This window comes from Rousettus aegyptiacus, unplaced genomic scaffold (genome assembly GCF_014176215.1).
Source record: "Rousettus aegyptiacus isolate mRouAeg1 unplaced genomic scaffold, mRouAeg1.p scaffold_m13_p_1, whole genome shotgun sequence".
NCBI classification, from domain to species: domain Eukaryota; kingdom Metazoa; phylum Chordata; class Mammalia; order Chiroptera; family Pteropodidae; genus Rousettus; species Rousettus aegyptiacus.
The window spans coordinates 102,712,880-102,728,816 of NW_023416284.1; the positions used below are offsets into that span (position 1 = coordinate 102,712,880).

The 15,937-nt window shown below is 39.4% G+C and overlaps 1 protein-coding gene across 4 annotated transcripts in view; it reads right to left on the reverse strand.

The window, feature by feature from the left end:
- The window catches only part of ADGRF5 (adhesion G protein-coupled receptor F5), a 95,262-nt gene that overhangs the window by 49,739 nt on the left and 29,586 nt on the right, over positions 1 to 15,937 (reverse strand). For all 4 annotated transcript variants that reach the window (XM_016158925.2, XM_016158923.2, XM_016158926.2 and 1 more), the window contains exon 2: positions 1,227 to 1,352. In XM_016158925.2, the coding sequence (XP_016014411.2) occupies positions 1,227 to 1,328 (102 nt within the window). In that variant the 5' untranslated portion in view covers positions 1,329 to 1,352. The remainder of the gene's footprint in view (positions 1 to 1,226; positions 1,353 to 15,937) is intronic.

A 15,937-nucleotide genomic window follows, 5' to 3' on the forward strand; every position in this document is an offset into this window, starting at 1 on the left:
CAAAATCCTGAAAGTAAGATCGAGCATTTTAAATGACATTAAATGTTAATAAATTATATTACACAAAGTCAGATTTACTCAGATTTGATTTAAAAGAAAAAATCTTTAAATACATGTTGTTTATAAAAGAAGCATCAAAGCAACATGATATATTAAGATCTGAATAAAAAATAAAGGACAAAGATCAGACAAACATAAATATGAAAAAAAATTGACAATTGGAATAGAAGGCAAAGAATTATCATTTAAAAGTACCAAGCAAGGAAAAAAAGAAATATTTTACGATATTAAAATCTACCAATAAGATAGATATATATATATATATATATATATATATATATATAGCACTAGTAACAGTATAAGTAATGTAACACTAAAATATCTTTTTAAAAAATCAGCAGGAAAAAATACAGTAAGAACTAATAATAGCAAACAGTGTTGTAATGTTTAATATGTGCCATGCACAGTTTTAAGATATTTTATAAATATTAACTAATTTAATTCTCATAGCAGTCATAGGAAATCAGTACTATTATTATCATTGTTTTACAGAGGAAGACACCTAGACACAGAGACAATTTCATCAGTCTCCCAAGATTTCCTAACCTCTAAAACACTCTGTCTTTGGTGCATGTTAAGTGGAGTAAGCTAAGGAAGGAACAATCCAATAATTCTTACAAAAAATAAAGGAGTACTTATTACCCCTTTTGTCAAGCTAAACGCCCATTAACTTTGCAGAGACAAAACGACTTGGACAATTTGTCAGTGAAAAGCTTAGGTAATAGCAATGGCCCCTTTAGATATATCTATCTGTGATTGTTGCAAGTACACATAACAGATTAATGCTTTATGAAATGTGTCTGGCCTGATGCTCTAATTAAAATGGATCCTTCAAGAACACGTGCCTTCTCAGTCCTCTAAATCTGCATAAAGTCACTGTCGTCAGTTTCACAGGGGTGCAGCTTTCGGTGTAGAGATGGCAATTCAATTATGGGAGGAAGACTGAGGGATTTTCACTTGATACTACCACCACCGATTTCTGAGTATGGTCAATTGTAGCCCAGGAGAAACGCTAATATCCATTTATGTTCACCATTCCCATCCACATTTGCAACATTTTCTATAAGGCTCTCAAAAATTTTTTTGAAAGCAATTTTTATCTGTGACATTCCAGGAAATCAGAAAAATGTGACAAGGAAAAATATAACAGATATGGATTTACTCACCAAAGGATTAACAACAGACTCTAAATTCAAGCTCAGTGTAACTTGGGAAGAACAAATCACAATGATTGCAAAAGACATCATGGTTCTCCTAGGAGATTCCATTTCTTCAAGTTTGAGTGGCTTTGCCTGGAATGGAAATGTAATGGTTTAGAGATACAGTAATTTATTTACAAAACATGGAAAGAACTCGCAAATCCTGTCTCGAAGGTCATACTGCAAAAGGACCTTTTCAATAGAGGGGAGAAAAGAAGGAGCAACTCTACAGAACAGTGTCTGCTCCAGACCCTTGGGAAATGTCAAGAAAGATGAGGATTGGGGAGGATGGTGGATGGTACCTGTAAATAGGACAAAGGTGAAAGACATTTGGGTACATTTCTATATACATAGAGAAGGAGAAAGAGAAAGGATGAGAAAAGAGAAAGAGAAGAGAGAGGAGAAGTGAGAAAAAGGGAAACACTCTGGTAAGAAATACTTAACATTGTGATTTAGTGCACATAATATGTGAACAAAATGTTCAGAGAACAATACTTACCTTTTCTACACACGACACATTCTGACATTTTCAATTCTAGTATACCTTGTCTTAACCTATTTTTCTTTTAATCCTGATAGCAACCCATTAAATTGACTTCATGACCCATTTTAATGGGTTATGACTGATAAGTATGGAAAATCCTGAATTTAAGTCATAAAATTATAGGTTGTATTTCATAATTTGTTCATATTATAATATGTAATATAGAATATTAATATCATAACATATCCCATCCTATGTATTGACTTTTGACAGCCCTCTTTTTATAATGATGGTGATGAAAACAAAGATTTTGGTGGCCAGATTACTCATGGAGGCATTTAAAAAGAAGAGTATCAGATAGAAGAATCCCAACCAGGACAAACTACTTTGTGCAGATTCCTTTTCTTACAGACTTTTCTGTGTCCTTGTATTGTTCTGGAAAGAGCACTAGACTAAGAGACAGAGATAAGGATTAGGATTCAGGATTACTATAAACTAACTGTGCTTCTTTGAGTAAGTCACTTATCTTCACTGAGTCCAAGTTCCCCCATCTGTGAGGCGGGAATAATTATTCCTCCTCTAATTCTCTCACAGAATTTTCTGAGACTCAGATGCAATTAAAAACCATGAAGATCTCCAGGGATGCAGTCTGCAGTGGTTTTCACCTTGATTTCTAGTGGAATCTGGAGGGCAACCATCAGGAAGGACAGGCCTTGGCCCAGGCATTGCAGGGAGTGCCACGGGACTGTGGCCAGGATAACACACAGAGGCTAGCCAAGACTTACATGCCAGGGGGAATTGTGTTTCAATCACCAGTTGTTGGCCGCCTCCTTTTCCTCTTCAACAGTAGTAAAGACGGAAGCATAAGGCTCTGGAAAACTGACCCAATTGGCAAGTCTGGCAATCAAATACATTTTTAAAATTCTGCAACTCGATGGCTTTTCAAAAATACATTGCAATTTAGGTTACAGGAATAGATATTTAAAAGCAAATATGTCTGCTGTAGAGAAATCATAGCAACTTATTGCTTAGTTCTTTATTAGAGGTTTTTCTTCCCTTGTTGAAAGGGAGTGGGTCTTTGTGGGTATTGGGCAGGCTGATTTAGCTTGGTGAAGCAACCATTTTGGGGACGAATTGAGCATTTAGAAGGCAACTTAATCTTTCCAGGCCCAAATTTAATGTTCTATACTAGCTGGTTCCCTATTGAGGCAGTTAATTAGATTTAGTAACTGAATGAGCCTCCCTTAGTATGTGATACCCAAGGAGGGACTCAGATATTAGAAGGACTAAAGCTGACTTCGTATCCTTCCATCATTGCCCAATGTTGGCCTTTTTCGTCAAGTTAGCAAGAATTATAATGTCTCCAAAAGGTTATTTATGGTCCTTTAATATAGGCCACCAGCTACTATTGTCCCCATTTTCCCCCAGATTACCCCACAGCAGTTCTTTATTAAATCAACATTCTATTCTCTATCGACATATTTATTGACAACGAAATCACAAGTCAATAGAAATAGAGATGTAAGAAAGACCCTACTCTGGGGAGGGGTTATTTAGATGTAGAATAATGATAGTTGCTATGTACAGTCATCAGTTACACAAGGATGAGGGATTCTCCACTTGAAATAAGAAGGCCACTACTTTGAGAGAGGTAGTCTCAAAATTTTTCACAACCAGTATGTCACTGGCCTGACCAATTGGAACAGTGATATCAGCCAAAGATCAGTTCAGCTTCTGAGGTGGCTATTACATTTGGGGAGAGTCTTGAGACAAACTTTTCTCACCTATGTCATTAACCCTCCAGCTCACATTTTTCTTGTCTGTGAGGAAGCCAGTGAACTTGTTTAACTTGGGTAACAGAGGAAAAAATCCACATGCATCCTGTTACAAGGATGGAGCATTTATTCCACATTCAAGACAACGTGTCTTCAGTAGGGCTTCCTTTATTGTAAATCCCTTAGCAGTTCATATTTCTTTCAAATTCCTGGAGTAAAGGGCAGACAACAACTAAGAGACACAAAAACAGGGACAGAGAGAGAAAGAAAATAATCTGATAACATTCCCAATTTCTTTCTCTTTTAAAAATATAAGTCCTGAATACTCTGCACTAAAACTCACCAATCTGTATGAGCCAGCTGTATCTTAGAAAAATGATCTCATGCCTAATACTAACCCTTTGGTGATGAGCAACTTCCTGGTCTCCTCCGACTCTATTTTCCTTACTGTGAAGTTAGAATTGAGAAAGAGGGAAACAAGCACCCTGACATCATATGCCAGGAATAAGTCATTGGGATTCTCAGCAGCACTACATTTGGAGGGTGAGAGTCTGAGTTCCTTGAAGTAGTCTCTAAGGACATTTTCCTGCAGAGTGATTATGCATCGGGAGCCTCATTGTGAAAAGGGTCCAAAACACATCAGGGAATGGTTTCCCAAGATTTAGAAACAAGTGATGCTTAAGATCAGCTGCTTTCCTGGAAACCCTTTGTCAGTCTTGACTTGCCCAGAATTTCAGTAGGAAGGAGAATAAATGGGCCTTTGTACATTGCAAGTTCAAAGCATGTTCACAAAATGACCACATCTGTGAGGTCCAATGACCCAATGTCATCATCAAATTGTAATTCCAAGCTCTTTCTAAATAGGGTAGTAGTGAGATTCTTGCTGGAAAAGATTTATTTCTTAAGCTCTATGCAGCTCTGCCTTCCTGAGCTCTCTGATATTCCCCATCCTCTCCCCTGGGGAGCACAGCCTTGATACTCTTCTTAGCAACTCTTGGAGAGTTAAAAGGTAAGAAGTAAAAGCGAGCCTGTATTTGATCAGCCCCTGCCCGGGTGCCTCCTCTTTCCTCCAGTCCAGAGCTCTGCTCCTGACTTCAGCCTGGTATGCGGACCCTCTCCTAGCATCACCAAGTACCACCACCCTCGAAGGAAGTTCCCCGAAGTATATGTGTATCATCAGCTTCGGTGGTCTGAGCATCAGACCCATCACATGAGTTGTTTCTTTTTCTGTTTATTTGTTTGTTGCATTGATATTATCCTAGATCAAATGAATCAAAGTTTCTAGGGGGTGGTAGTTAAGTGTCTGTAGGCATCTCAGTTGCTTTTGACGTACAGCAAGGTTTGAGGTTTCCAGATCCATAGTTTTAGCATTTCATTGCTCTTTCCACATTCGCCTGCACACTTCTGGTACTTTCCCTCACCAGCCTGTAGCTCCTCCTCTACTAAAGAAATTATGTAGAAATAGAAACTTCAGGAGGATGCATTTAGGAGTCAATCAGTCAGTAAAGGGTGAGTAAATGGATCAATGCGAGTATGGACTTAGAGGCGGTCTATCAAATAGTTGTGATGCAGTTCAATCACCTAGGCTGTTATTTGAGCTTGTGTTATATGTCTCATATGCTATCAAATATGTTGTGTACTTATGGACCAATAACTACAGATTGCTTTTTATAGGCCCAAAATTGTGCATTCACAAATTGAAATGAGTCATGGTTTTTGCCCCCAAGAAGTTCTCAATCTCATTGGGAAAGTACAAAATACGCAATTGAAATAATATAGACTGAAAGAAAAATATAAGTTTAAAAGGCACTATTTACTAAATGTATACTATGTGCCAAACAGTGCTATGTGCAACAAATGTTAATTCACTTACTTACGTCTCGCAATAGTGCTGTGAGGTAGATATTTTAATTTTAATTCATAGATGAGAAAATGAAGTCCCAGAGAAGTTACAGAATTTTCCCCAGGCCACCCAGTTAGTAGGTAGCAGAGTGAGATCCAATCCGAAGTGTCTCCAAAGTGAGCTGCAGTGTGCGAGTGATTAGCTTGATGGGAATTGAGGACCGCAGAGCGGGGTGGTGTTGAGTGAGATTTGGAGTGACCAAGGTCACTGGCCAAACCTTGAAAGATAGGCAATGCTTCAGTGCATGATGGAGAAAGAAAAGAGAATTTCAGGCAAAGGAGAACAGCATAAGCAGAGAGGCAGCTGTCTCTGTTTCAAAGGGAACAATGCAACCCAAAGGGTAACATTTAGTGGCCCCTGGAGCCACTTGTGAAAGTTCCCTTGAGTAGCTTGTCCAACCACTGTGACATTGGCTCAGCCTGGTCTTCAGGAGGGCATTGTTCTCGGGAACAATCAGCACCACCAAAAAAAGCAGAGCTATTTTAGCTCCAACTTGGAATGAGAATAAATTTGATGGCCTTAGGCCTTCCTATAATAGATACAGAGTAAAGAGTACCTGCTTTGAAGCAAACAAAACTGGCTTGTGTTTTGTTTCCAGCTCACCACTTAACTGTGGGTGAGACACTTAACCCCGCTGAGCCTCAGTTACCTGACATAAATAACCAGGGTCATAGTACCTGCTTTGCAGCATTGTTGCAAATATGAAAGATCATCCCCAGGAAGCACAAAAGAGCCTAGTCAGAGTTGGAATTTGTTATGGGCTGAGTTGTGTCCCTCCAAAATTGACATGTTGAAATTCTAACCCCCAATACCTCCGAAGGTGACCTTATTTGGAAACACTGGTTTTAAAGAGGTAATTAAACTACACTGAGTTCATTAAAGGTGGGTCCTAATCCATGATCAGTGACCTTATCAGAAGAGGAGATTAAGACACAGACACGCAAACAGGAAGGACTATATGAAGACACCAGAGGAAAACGACATTCACAAGCCAAGGAGAGAAGCCTCTAGAGAGATCAACCCTCCCAACATCTTGATTTCAGAATTCTAACCTCCAGAATGTTGAGAAAATAAATTTCTGTAGTTTAAGACACACAGTCCATGGGACTTTGTTATGGCAGTCCTAGCAAACTAATATAGAAATTTTTTTAATTACCCTTTTTTTATTTTTAATTATTTAAAAAGGCTAAACATGCGCCTCTGGTCTGTTGCTCTATATTTATTATCTATTTTTGGTGTGTTTCTATGAAAATTTAAAAATAGATACTTGGTATATCTAAATAGCACACAAAAACATACAGTCAGAATTGGAAGGCAAGTCAGAATTAATCTCTAGTTCAAGTGCCCTAACCCCCTGACATACACAGACCTCTTAGTCTTTCAGATGACAAAACTAAGACCTAGCAAGGTCTGTGTTTCAAAGGCAGCTGGAGGTTGAGTCAGTCAGGACTCAAGAGGTTAACCAAGGATTCTTAACATTCTATATAATATTGTCCTATATGCAGGCAAGCCATTTATGATAGGATTGTGGACAATAATTATCAGCAATGATGATGATGATTATGATGATGATCCTTGTCATTTACTGGGTACCCACTGTGCTCCAGTCATGGTGCTAAGCTCTCTCCAAGGATATGTCATTACACTCTATCACTGATCTTAAGGTACCACTAAATTAACACCACTTTTCAAATATAAATAGAAAGTTAGAGGAGAAATAAATTGCCAAGCTGATATGTTATGGCGGCGAAATTACAAAGTAAGCAGTCTATACTACTGGGGAAGAGGTACCATTTGGTGGGATATTAATAAGAATAAATAAAAACTTTCCCTATATGGATACTACACCAAACAACTGGAAACATGAGTTCTAGCCTCACTTTGCCACCTAACTGTGTGACCTAAGGCAAGTCACTTTACTCTCTGAGTCTCAGTTTTCCTATTCGCAAAGCCAGGGAGTTGACTGCACTCAGTGAATTCAAAATTAGGATATAGGGGTTGGCCTCTCAAGGCTCCATTACTATTGAAAGAGTTTAACATTCCTCATAATTATGTCAAACATAATGTAACCATACTTAGGCTTCTGAGCCTACTCATCAGTGTCTCTTACATTTATCTAACCCATCTGTGACAACTCACCCCTGATTTACTGCACAGTTTAGGCCTTCACTGCCCCTCCTGTGTGCCATTGCAATGGCTTCCATTTTTTTCCTCTCCGTTCCATATCTACATGAATGCAAGACTGATCTTCCAGAAGCTCTCTTCCCATGTGTTATTTCCTGTTTAGCTCCTCACTGCTTTCAGAATAAAGGCAATTACTTTCACTGATACTCCAGGCCTTCCATGACCTGAATTTTATTTTTCAGAGCTGGGATATTTAATAAGTATTTATCTTTAAGATGATTGCTTTTTCGTAACTTAAAATAGTGTAAGAGATTTTTCAGTGTTCATACAAAAGTAAAAATTAAAAAAAAACTCATATTTGAGAATCAATCGAGGTGGCGGTTGGAGGGAGTAATTATTACTGTCAAACAATTTTTCAGTATTTGGCAAAACCAAAATAATTCTTCCATTTACTTGATTTGTTAATCTTCTATCTCTTAGCCATAGTATAATCACTGCATAGTCAAATTCTATCTACCCTTCAACACCCAAGCAAAAGACCATTTCCAAGTGAGAGGTTCCCTGATCTGTTCAGCTATAAACAGTCCCCACTTCCTCTGAGCACCCGCACTGAACCTAGGTCTTTAGCCCTCCTCCTTGCATTATATTTATTATTGTAAGTATTACATGAAGCAAATCTGCTTATCCCCTCACCCACATATTCATTAGTGTAGTCATTCACTGGACAAACATTTATTAAGTCCTGCTAAGTGCCGAGGTGCTCTGCCAGGTACAGGAGAAATAGCAAAGAAGGAAGAGAATGGATCCTGTCTCCATGGAGCAGAGCCTAATGGAGTAGATGAGCGTTATTAAAGAATAGTTATAATACTAATATTCGTTGAATATTTACCATGTGCCAGATACTGATCTGAGCACTGACTATATCAAATCCTTCAATCCTCACAATAATTCTAATGAAGTGGTTCTAGAATATCTAATTAATAGTATGATACCAAATTAACTGAGCCACAGAGTGCTTAAATAATTTGCCCCAAATCACACAGCTGGTAAGTGACAGAGCTTGAATTTGAACCTAGAAAGTTTAACTCCAGAGATTATCATTTTAACCACTGTGCTGAACTATAATAAAGCCTATTAAGAGAAGGATGCTAGTCTTCAGAATTTGTGAATGGTGTCCCAGGAGTATTTAATGGAGCTGAAATCTGAAGTATGATTCCAAGATAGCTAAAAACTAGAGGAGGTTGAAAGGGGAGAGGAAGAAGTTCCAGGCAGAAAGATCGCATATGAAGTCCCTGAGGTGGGAAAGTACATGGAACATTCAAGAAGCTTCACAAAAGCCAGAGTGGCTGGAACACCAAAAGGAAGGACAAAATGGTTTGAGATGGGGCTGATAAGGTGAGCAGGAGCCACACAGGTAAGCCCTGTAATTGCAACCACAATTACAGGAGTGGATAAGATTGATTGGGAAGACAGTAGAGAGAATAGAGAAGACCTAGGCCCAAGTCCCACAGAAAAATAATGATCAAAAGTCCAGTCAAGAAAGACAATTGAGCCAAGATGTTTGAGAATGAGATATCAGAGAGCCAGGAGAGAAACAAGACCAGAAGAATCTGGAACCAGAGAAGGTCAAGTTTCAAGAAGCAGAGTGTGGTCAACTACGTTTAACGGTGCAAAGAGGTCTGTTAAGGGGAGGACTGAGAGTGCCTGTGGAATTTGGAAACATGATATGTTCTTAGCAGGGGCATCTCTTAGAGGGGCGATGAGGGAGGATGTCATATTGGAAAAAGTTATAGGGTGTGGAAAGTGAAAACCTGGAGATGGTGAGGACAAAAAACTCAAGAAATTTGGTTGCAAAGTGGAAGAGAGGCAATGGAGATTCTTCCCAAATGTGAGCTGCTCAACATTCGTATCACATATAGTAGGTGATGTTACACACACGGCTTTCTTTTTAAGAAATGAACTAATTGTATTTTTATGCCAGGACAGTATCAAAGGAAGCTAGGTCTCTTACTAAACCTTGGCCTGTGGCTGTGTCCTTTGAAACAAGCCAAGGGCATCTTTTCCTATATCCTGCTCTCCCTGTTCTGAGGTACAGACTATATACTCAAGTGGCTATATTTTAAACATGTACTTCTCATCAAAATAGACTAGGGGAGAGACTGAAAATAGATATGCATATATACCATTCTACTCCTAGAGAATAATTCAAGGCAGAGTTCCTTTTGATGGCAAATGATGGATAGTAATATCGAATGTCAAATGACTTTCATTGCAAATTTTATTGTGATTATTACTCTTTGCTCATCTCCATGAGGCTCAGGGTTGCAATAAGGATGGATGCCGTTAATAACCATCCTCCTGACTTGTAGAACTACGGATTAAAAATCCTCAAGTGTAACTTTAAGAGCCTGTCTTCAGAAACCTGTATTTTCAACAGCAGAGGTGATAAGACTTATCTTTGCTTTTCTTATTTAATTAAATGATACATTCCTCTCACATGCAGAACTGTAAGCTAAATATTTATTTAACACAAACACGAAACACAATACCAATTAAAGACCTGCCTTGAATTTTTTTTTTTTTAATTTAATTTTCCTCTGCCTTGAAATAAGTCCTGCAGCAGCATTGTGTCAGGGTGACTCGATACTATCAGATTACAGAAGAACGTTTGTTTGTACACAATGGGGTCAAGTTTTCCAAAACACACTGCACATGTGTGCAGCATTGATAACCTTTTATCCTTCTTTCCTTGTTGTAAATCGCTGGAGGATTTCAGCCTTTAAGCAAGAGATTGCCATCTTTATGAAAACATTAAGTTCCTAACTCCGCTGTTATCTCATCTATCTTACTGCTTTCGATTACCACATGGAGGGTCTCCCTAAGCCCTGGCGAAACAATGCCAGAAGTATATTCCAACTGCCGCGGAGAGTAGCCCTGTGCTTGGCTGCAGTGCTGTAGAGAGCATCAGAGGGCTTGGGTGTGAGTCCAAGCTTTACAGTTCTATGGTTCTACCTTTTATTAGGTGAAATTCAAAACAGTACTGGAGTATTTTCGTAATAATCGGAATGGACCAATCGGGGTCATCTCTGTGCAGGATCAGAGGCCTGGGGGCCCTCGTTGCTGGATAGCAGGGAGGTCTGTGTGGGGGGGGAGGGGTGTCCAAAGTGAGGGGCTGGGTGGCTGAGGGAGAGGTCTGGGGAGCACTCTGGGCATTCCAGGAGCTCAGGGCAGTAGTTATTTACCTCATGGTTTAAAATGTTCCAAGAGTTTAATAATTGGCAGGGCCATCTTAGCCTTCTGTGTTTCCTCCTGTCACAGCCCTCCTCCACTCCATCCCCCTGAGACTGGGCACTGCTGATTTGGCCAGCGGCTTCACTTCTCTGAGATTTTCATTGCCCTCTCTAGGGAGTTTGTTCAACTTTAAGAATGCTATGCATACGCTACTCAAAATGAAAAAAGCTCTACTTCTTTTCTCCCCAGAATACAGTACCCTGAGAAGTCATGGCCATTCCAAGGTTTCCTTAATCTGGACAGCATGACTTTAATCCTCATCTCATTATGAAAAGTATTGTATAAAGGCAAACCCAGTGACATTCTTCACTAGCCTTCATCCTCCCTGGTTTCTTGTCGGTTTCTGACGCCATTTAGAGCCTCCTCCTGTGTGGCGACCCCTGAACCTCTCTTGAGTCTCTCCTTGCTCCAGGTTTTGCTCTCTACCCGCCTCCTCTGTAATTCAATCCCCCTCCTTCCACCACCGCCTCACTGTGGACCTGCCGAAAACTCTCCTAAGTCTCTGGCTTATCTCTCTTGACACCCTTTCTCTTAGGGAGCTTGTCCACTTCAATCATTTTAATTATCAATTTATGTGACAATTTCCAAAACTTTATTTTCACTCTGCTCTCTTTGCTAAATATTAAGAGCTTCTCTCCCACTGTACTATGTCCAACCAGGTCTAAATTCAACTCAACTAACACCAAACGTGTCTTCTTCTCTCCCAATGCTATCCCCTAACTCACCTCTTCCCAGATTCACCAACATCTGCCTTTACTCTCCAGTCTCCCAGCTCACAACCCACAGGCATTCTTGGACACAAGAATCAAGGACCCGAGTGGGAGCAGTAAGTCAGTCACTAAGTCTTGTTCAATACCCCATTGCTGAGGGTTTCTTTTCCTTGGCCACCACATTGGTTTGAACAGTATCATGACACATCTGAATGATTGCAGTAATCTCCTCAATGGGCTCCCTTCCTCCTTTCTTCCCTGCCCGACAACACAACATATCACCAAATGATTAATTTTTCTAGAACACTATTTTTCATAGAATGCTACTATACCGCAATAAATACTTTAAACCTTCTCAAATGCCCAGAGAATATTTGTGCCAATTCACCTGGCCAGCATGATCACAACAATCTAATACAAACCCAGCTCTGTCATGTTTTGCTCCCGAAACACTTGGATACAGAGTTTTTATTGTATCTTCTTTTGCATAATGTGTCAAAAATATTCACAATAAGTATTGGTTGAATGGATTGCTACCTCTCAGCTTCTTTTTACACTATTTTGGCAACTGAAACACCCCATTCCTCCTTTGTGAGCTTCGCTCATCATTTCAGGTCCGGCTTATTCACTTAGTAATCACAGTTACTATCATTTATTAAGCCCTGGCTATGTGCCAGGCAATAGGTTAAGCACTCTGCATGCTCTAAACTCTTTTAATCCTTACAATTCTATATTGTTAGAGCCATTTTCAGATGAAGAAACTAGGGCTGGGGTAAATTAAATAACACACGCAGGTCACACAGTAAGTAACTGAGTCTTCTGTCAAAGTCTGAACTCTTAGCTTTTATAGCATGCCGCCTCTTTTCTTGTCTTCCTTAGAGATACAACTTTCTCCTGAATGCACTGCCTTTCTCTCCTCAGATACTCGTCTGGCCCTGCCATGTGGGTCTTTTTGTAATACTGTTGTGGTTTTTGTAGCGCAGTATGGTAATTAGTTGTATAGCCTCGTAAGTCAGACTATCTGAACTGGAATCCTGACTCTACTACTTGCCAGCTTTGTGCGTCTCAGAAAACTTGCTTTATATTATGTGTCCCCTCATCTAAAAAGTAGGGATTATAATAGCATCTAAGGTGTAGGATGATTGGAATAACTAAATGAGTTAATAATCTTTATAGAACACTGAGTTTAATATTTGGCACACAGTAAGCACTCAATAATTATTACCTGGTATTAAAATTTTCAAAGCCTGTGTCTTGCCTCGCATTAAGAACATAAGCTAATTAAAGGAAAGGATTCTTTGCCTTTTTAATTTTACAGCCCTTAGCAAGTCTCCCCAGTGCATGTGTCTCCACCAAGCTGTGATTTTAAAGGTTTCACTGTTATTATTACTTTCTAGGAAATAAGCAAGGTTCTAATTATTTTAACCATCATGACCAGAGTCATACAATGTGAACTGAAATGCTGAGCTGGTAAATAATTGGTGAATTCATAGTGTATCCACAGCCGACACAGATATTTAACTCAACAAACCTTTCTTGCAGCACCTGTTCTGTGCCAAAACTCACAGGCACAGAAGGAAGCTCAGAGAAGCTGAGAGAGCCCCTCCTGTTGGTCTCTAGAGAGGAGGCAAAGATTGGACCTACGAGCCATACCAACTTGAACTACCAGGAAATGTCAGGGTGGAAAGACTCTAGGGACACATTTTAAGATTTAAAAACAGCCCTTATTTATTGTCTATCCATATTTAGATCAATCCAGAAAGTGATGGATCAGCAAAGGATAATTAGTATTTCTTCCCCTTTTTCTTGGAATTGGGACAAAACATGTTAAAGTGACATTGAGGAAAATGTATAACCTCCCACAGTCATTTGGCACTAGAAGAGCACATCCTGTTTACCTAGAACATTTAATCAGCTTTTGTAAAATCTGCAAGTGACAGGAGCCAATGTATCTGCAGTGAAGTCAGTGGGGTTGTTCCGATTTCAACTCGAAAGGCGGTGCCACGGTCGGGGAGCTGGAAAACTCCTTTTCATTCTCACATGCAGATGAGAGATGTGTCTGCTTCTCTCATAAATAGCAGCAGCCAAAATAGAATCCCAGTGTGTGATGCTCACAGCTGCTGGCACTTCTGGCCTCAACTTCTAGGCTACAAAAGTGAGGGTTGCCTCTGCTTCTCAGTTTAGCCGTCTTACCTCCTACAGCTAGAACTCAGTGGTTCTCAACCCTAGCTGCATAAAAGAATCCCTTCAGAGATTTTTAAAAAATTAATAATTCCATGCCCAGACTCCTTCTCTAGAAATTCTGATTCAATTGCTCCAGGAAGTTTTTGTTGTTATTTTGGTTAAGTTCCTGGGAGGATGCTAATTAACAGTAAGTGTTAGAATCTGCTAAAATCTGGACCAGGCAATAGCTTGATTTAGCTACAGATTTTGAGCAAAAGTGGGAGTCTGTGCTGCTACAAAGCTTCCAGAATCCAGCCAATCACATAAATTCTCTATTCCACATGACGTTTAACCTCACGTCACTGACCAAGAATAGGACTGGAAAACCAGAGAGCTGGGTTTCTTTTCATCTCAGTGCCCCAGAAAGGTTCCTTGTGTAATGCTGGACAAACAATGTAACCTCTGAACCTCTCATTTTTGTATTCCATAAAATGGGAATATGATACCTGCTTCACCTGTGATATGGCAAAAGAAGAGAAAGTCTCTGCCTGGAGTTAGCACTATGTGGTTGGGTGAAGTAATTAATCATACTGGGCAGGGATCCAGAGAAGCATTAAAACAGGCAAATTTAACAGGATGGTCAAGAAAGCACTACAGGTTGTTCAAATCGGCAGGGCCAAGTGGCCCTTGAGTTTGAGACGGAGAAATCTTGGAGAGGACAAAAACAAAAACAAAAACAAAAACAAACAAAAAACAAATAGCATTTGAAAATGTTCTGTAATTATTCTTATGCTTAACATTGCTCATGTGTATGTTTTTCCCAAACCTCTTTCTATGAGCAATATTGACTTGTTCATGATTTTTTCTTATTATCTTGTCTCATAACAATGTATGGGGATAAAATAAAAGACCACGTTTTTACAGAAGGCTAAAAAGACAGAAAATAAATCCATCTGTTAAATACATTTATTATCCATTAAATGAAGAGACAATTTCTCCCACGCTCACCTCATCTCCCTAGGGCCAATCACTTAATCTAGTGATCTATCTATGTATCTATTGTTTATCTATTCATCCAGTTAATTTTCTTTTCTTTTTTCCCCTTTATTTCTTCAAAAACAAGGCTGCTTTTGATGGTCTTCAGGAGAGAAGCCCAAATGTCAAATTGGAAAATCTAGAGTTTAATCTGTAGGAAGTTGTTATTAATATCATCAATTGCCAAAACCAAAACCAACACAAGAAATAATAACAGTGAAAATGAGTAGAACTCTTTCAGACATTTCTAAGACTTAAAAAAGCCATTCACACTCCCCATGTATTATTTTATCTTCCAGCGAGAGGAAGGTGTTGTGAAGAATCAATACATGAATCTGATCATGAGAATTTATTGTATTCCCATGTGCCCTAGATTGTCCTAAGAGCTAGAAAGAGAGAAAATAAGTCATTTAACTGATAAAATACACAGGAAACTATTGATGGGCTAGTTTGGGGTAGGGGAAAATACAATGCATATTGGGGGGTTCGGGGCTTGAAAACCTGAGATATTCTGTTATAGTACAAATACGTTCATGTATTACTTGTGTCATTCAAAAATGAAAGGCCAAAACATTAGCCTTTTATAAATGGAAAACTTGAGCTGCAATGTTGGCATGACCTGGCTTTCTACAACGTATGAGAAAACATGGCTTAAGCCAGCCACACATCATAGAGCTTTTCCTCCCTTCTAAAATGCTCAAGTCTGCCCAGCTCTTAATCCCAGCACTCTGCCTGACTTCCTTTCCAATGCTGATCGTAAACTCCTTTTCCCTCAGTCAGTGGGTAGGAGATGGCAGCTTGCATTTTACATTTCAGAGATCATCCCTTGCCTCAAGGACTGAACTTTCTCCTGTCTCCTCCTGCTATGCACGTGCACAGGTTCCTCTCTTCATCTGTACACCCACAACATGGCTTCCTGGCCATAGAAACACTCACGGAGTCATTCATGAAAGATCTGGTATTTACGGTATTTTCTGGTTCGGAGGTGGGAAACTCATTTAAAAAGAAAAGAAACAAAACAAATGAAACCAAAAAAAAAAAAAAAAAAAAAAAGGAGAGGAGAGGAGAGAGAAGAGAAGAGAGGAAAGGGAAAAATATTTATTATAGAGAAAACCCTTAAAGTATCCCAGCTAGTGGCCTGATACTCAATCTCCCTAAACACAATCTCAACTTAACCAACAGGCTGCAAAGTG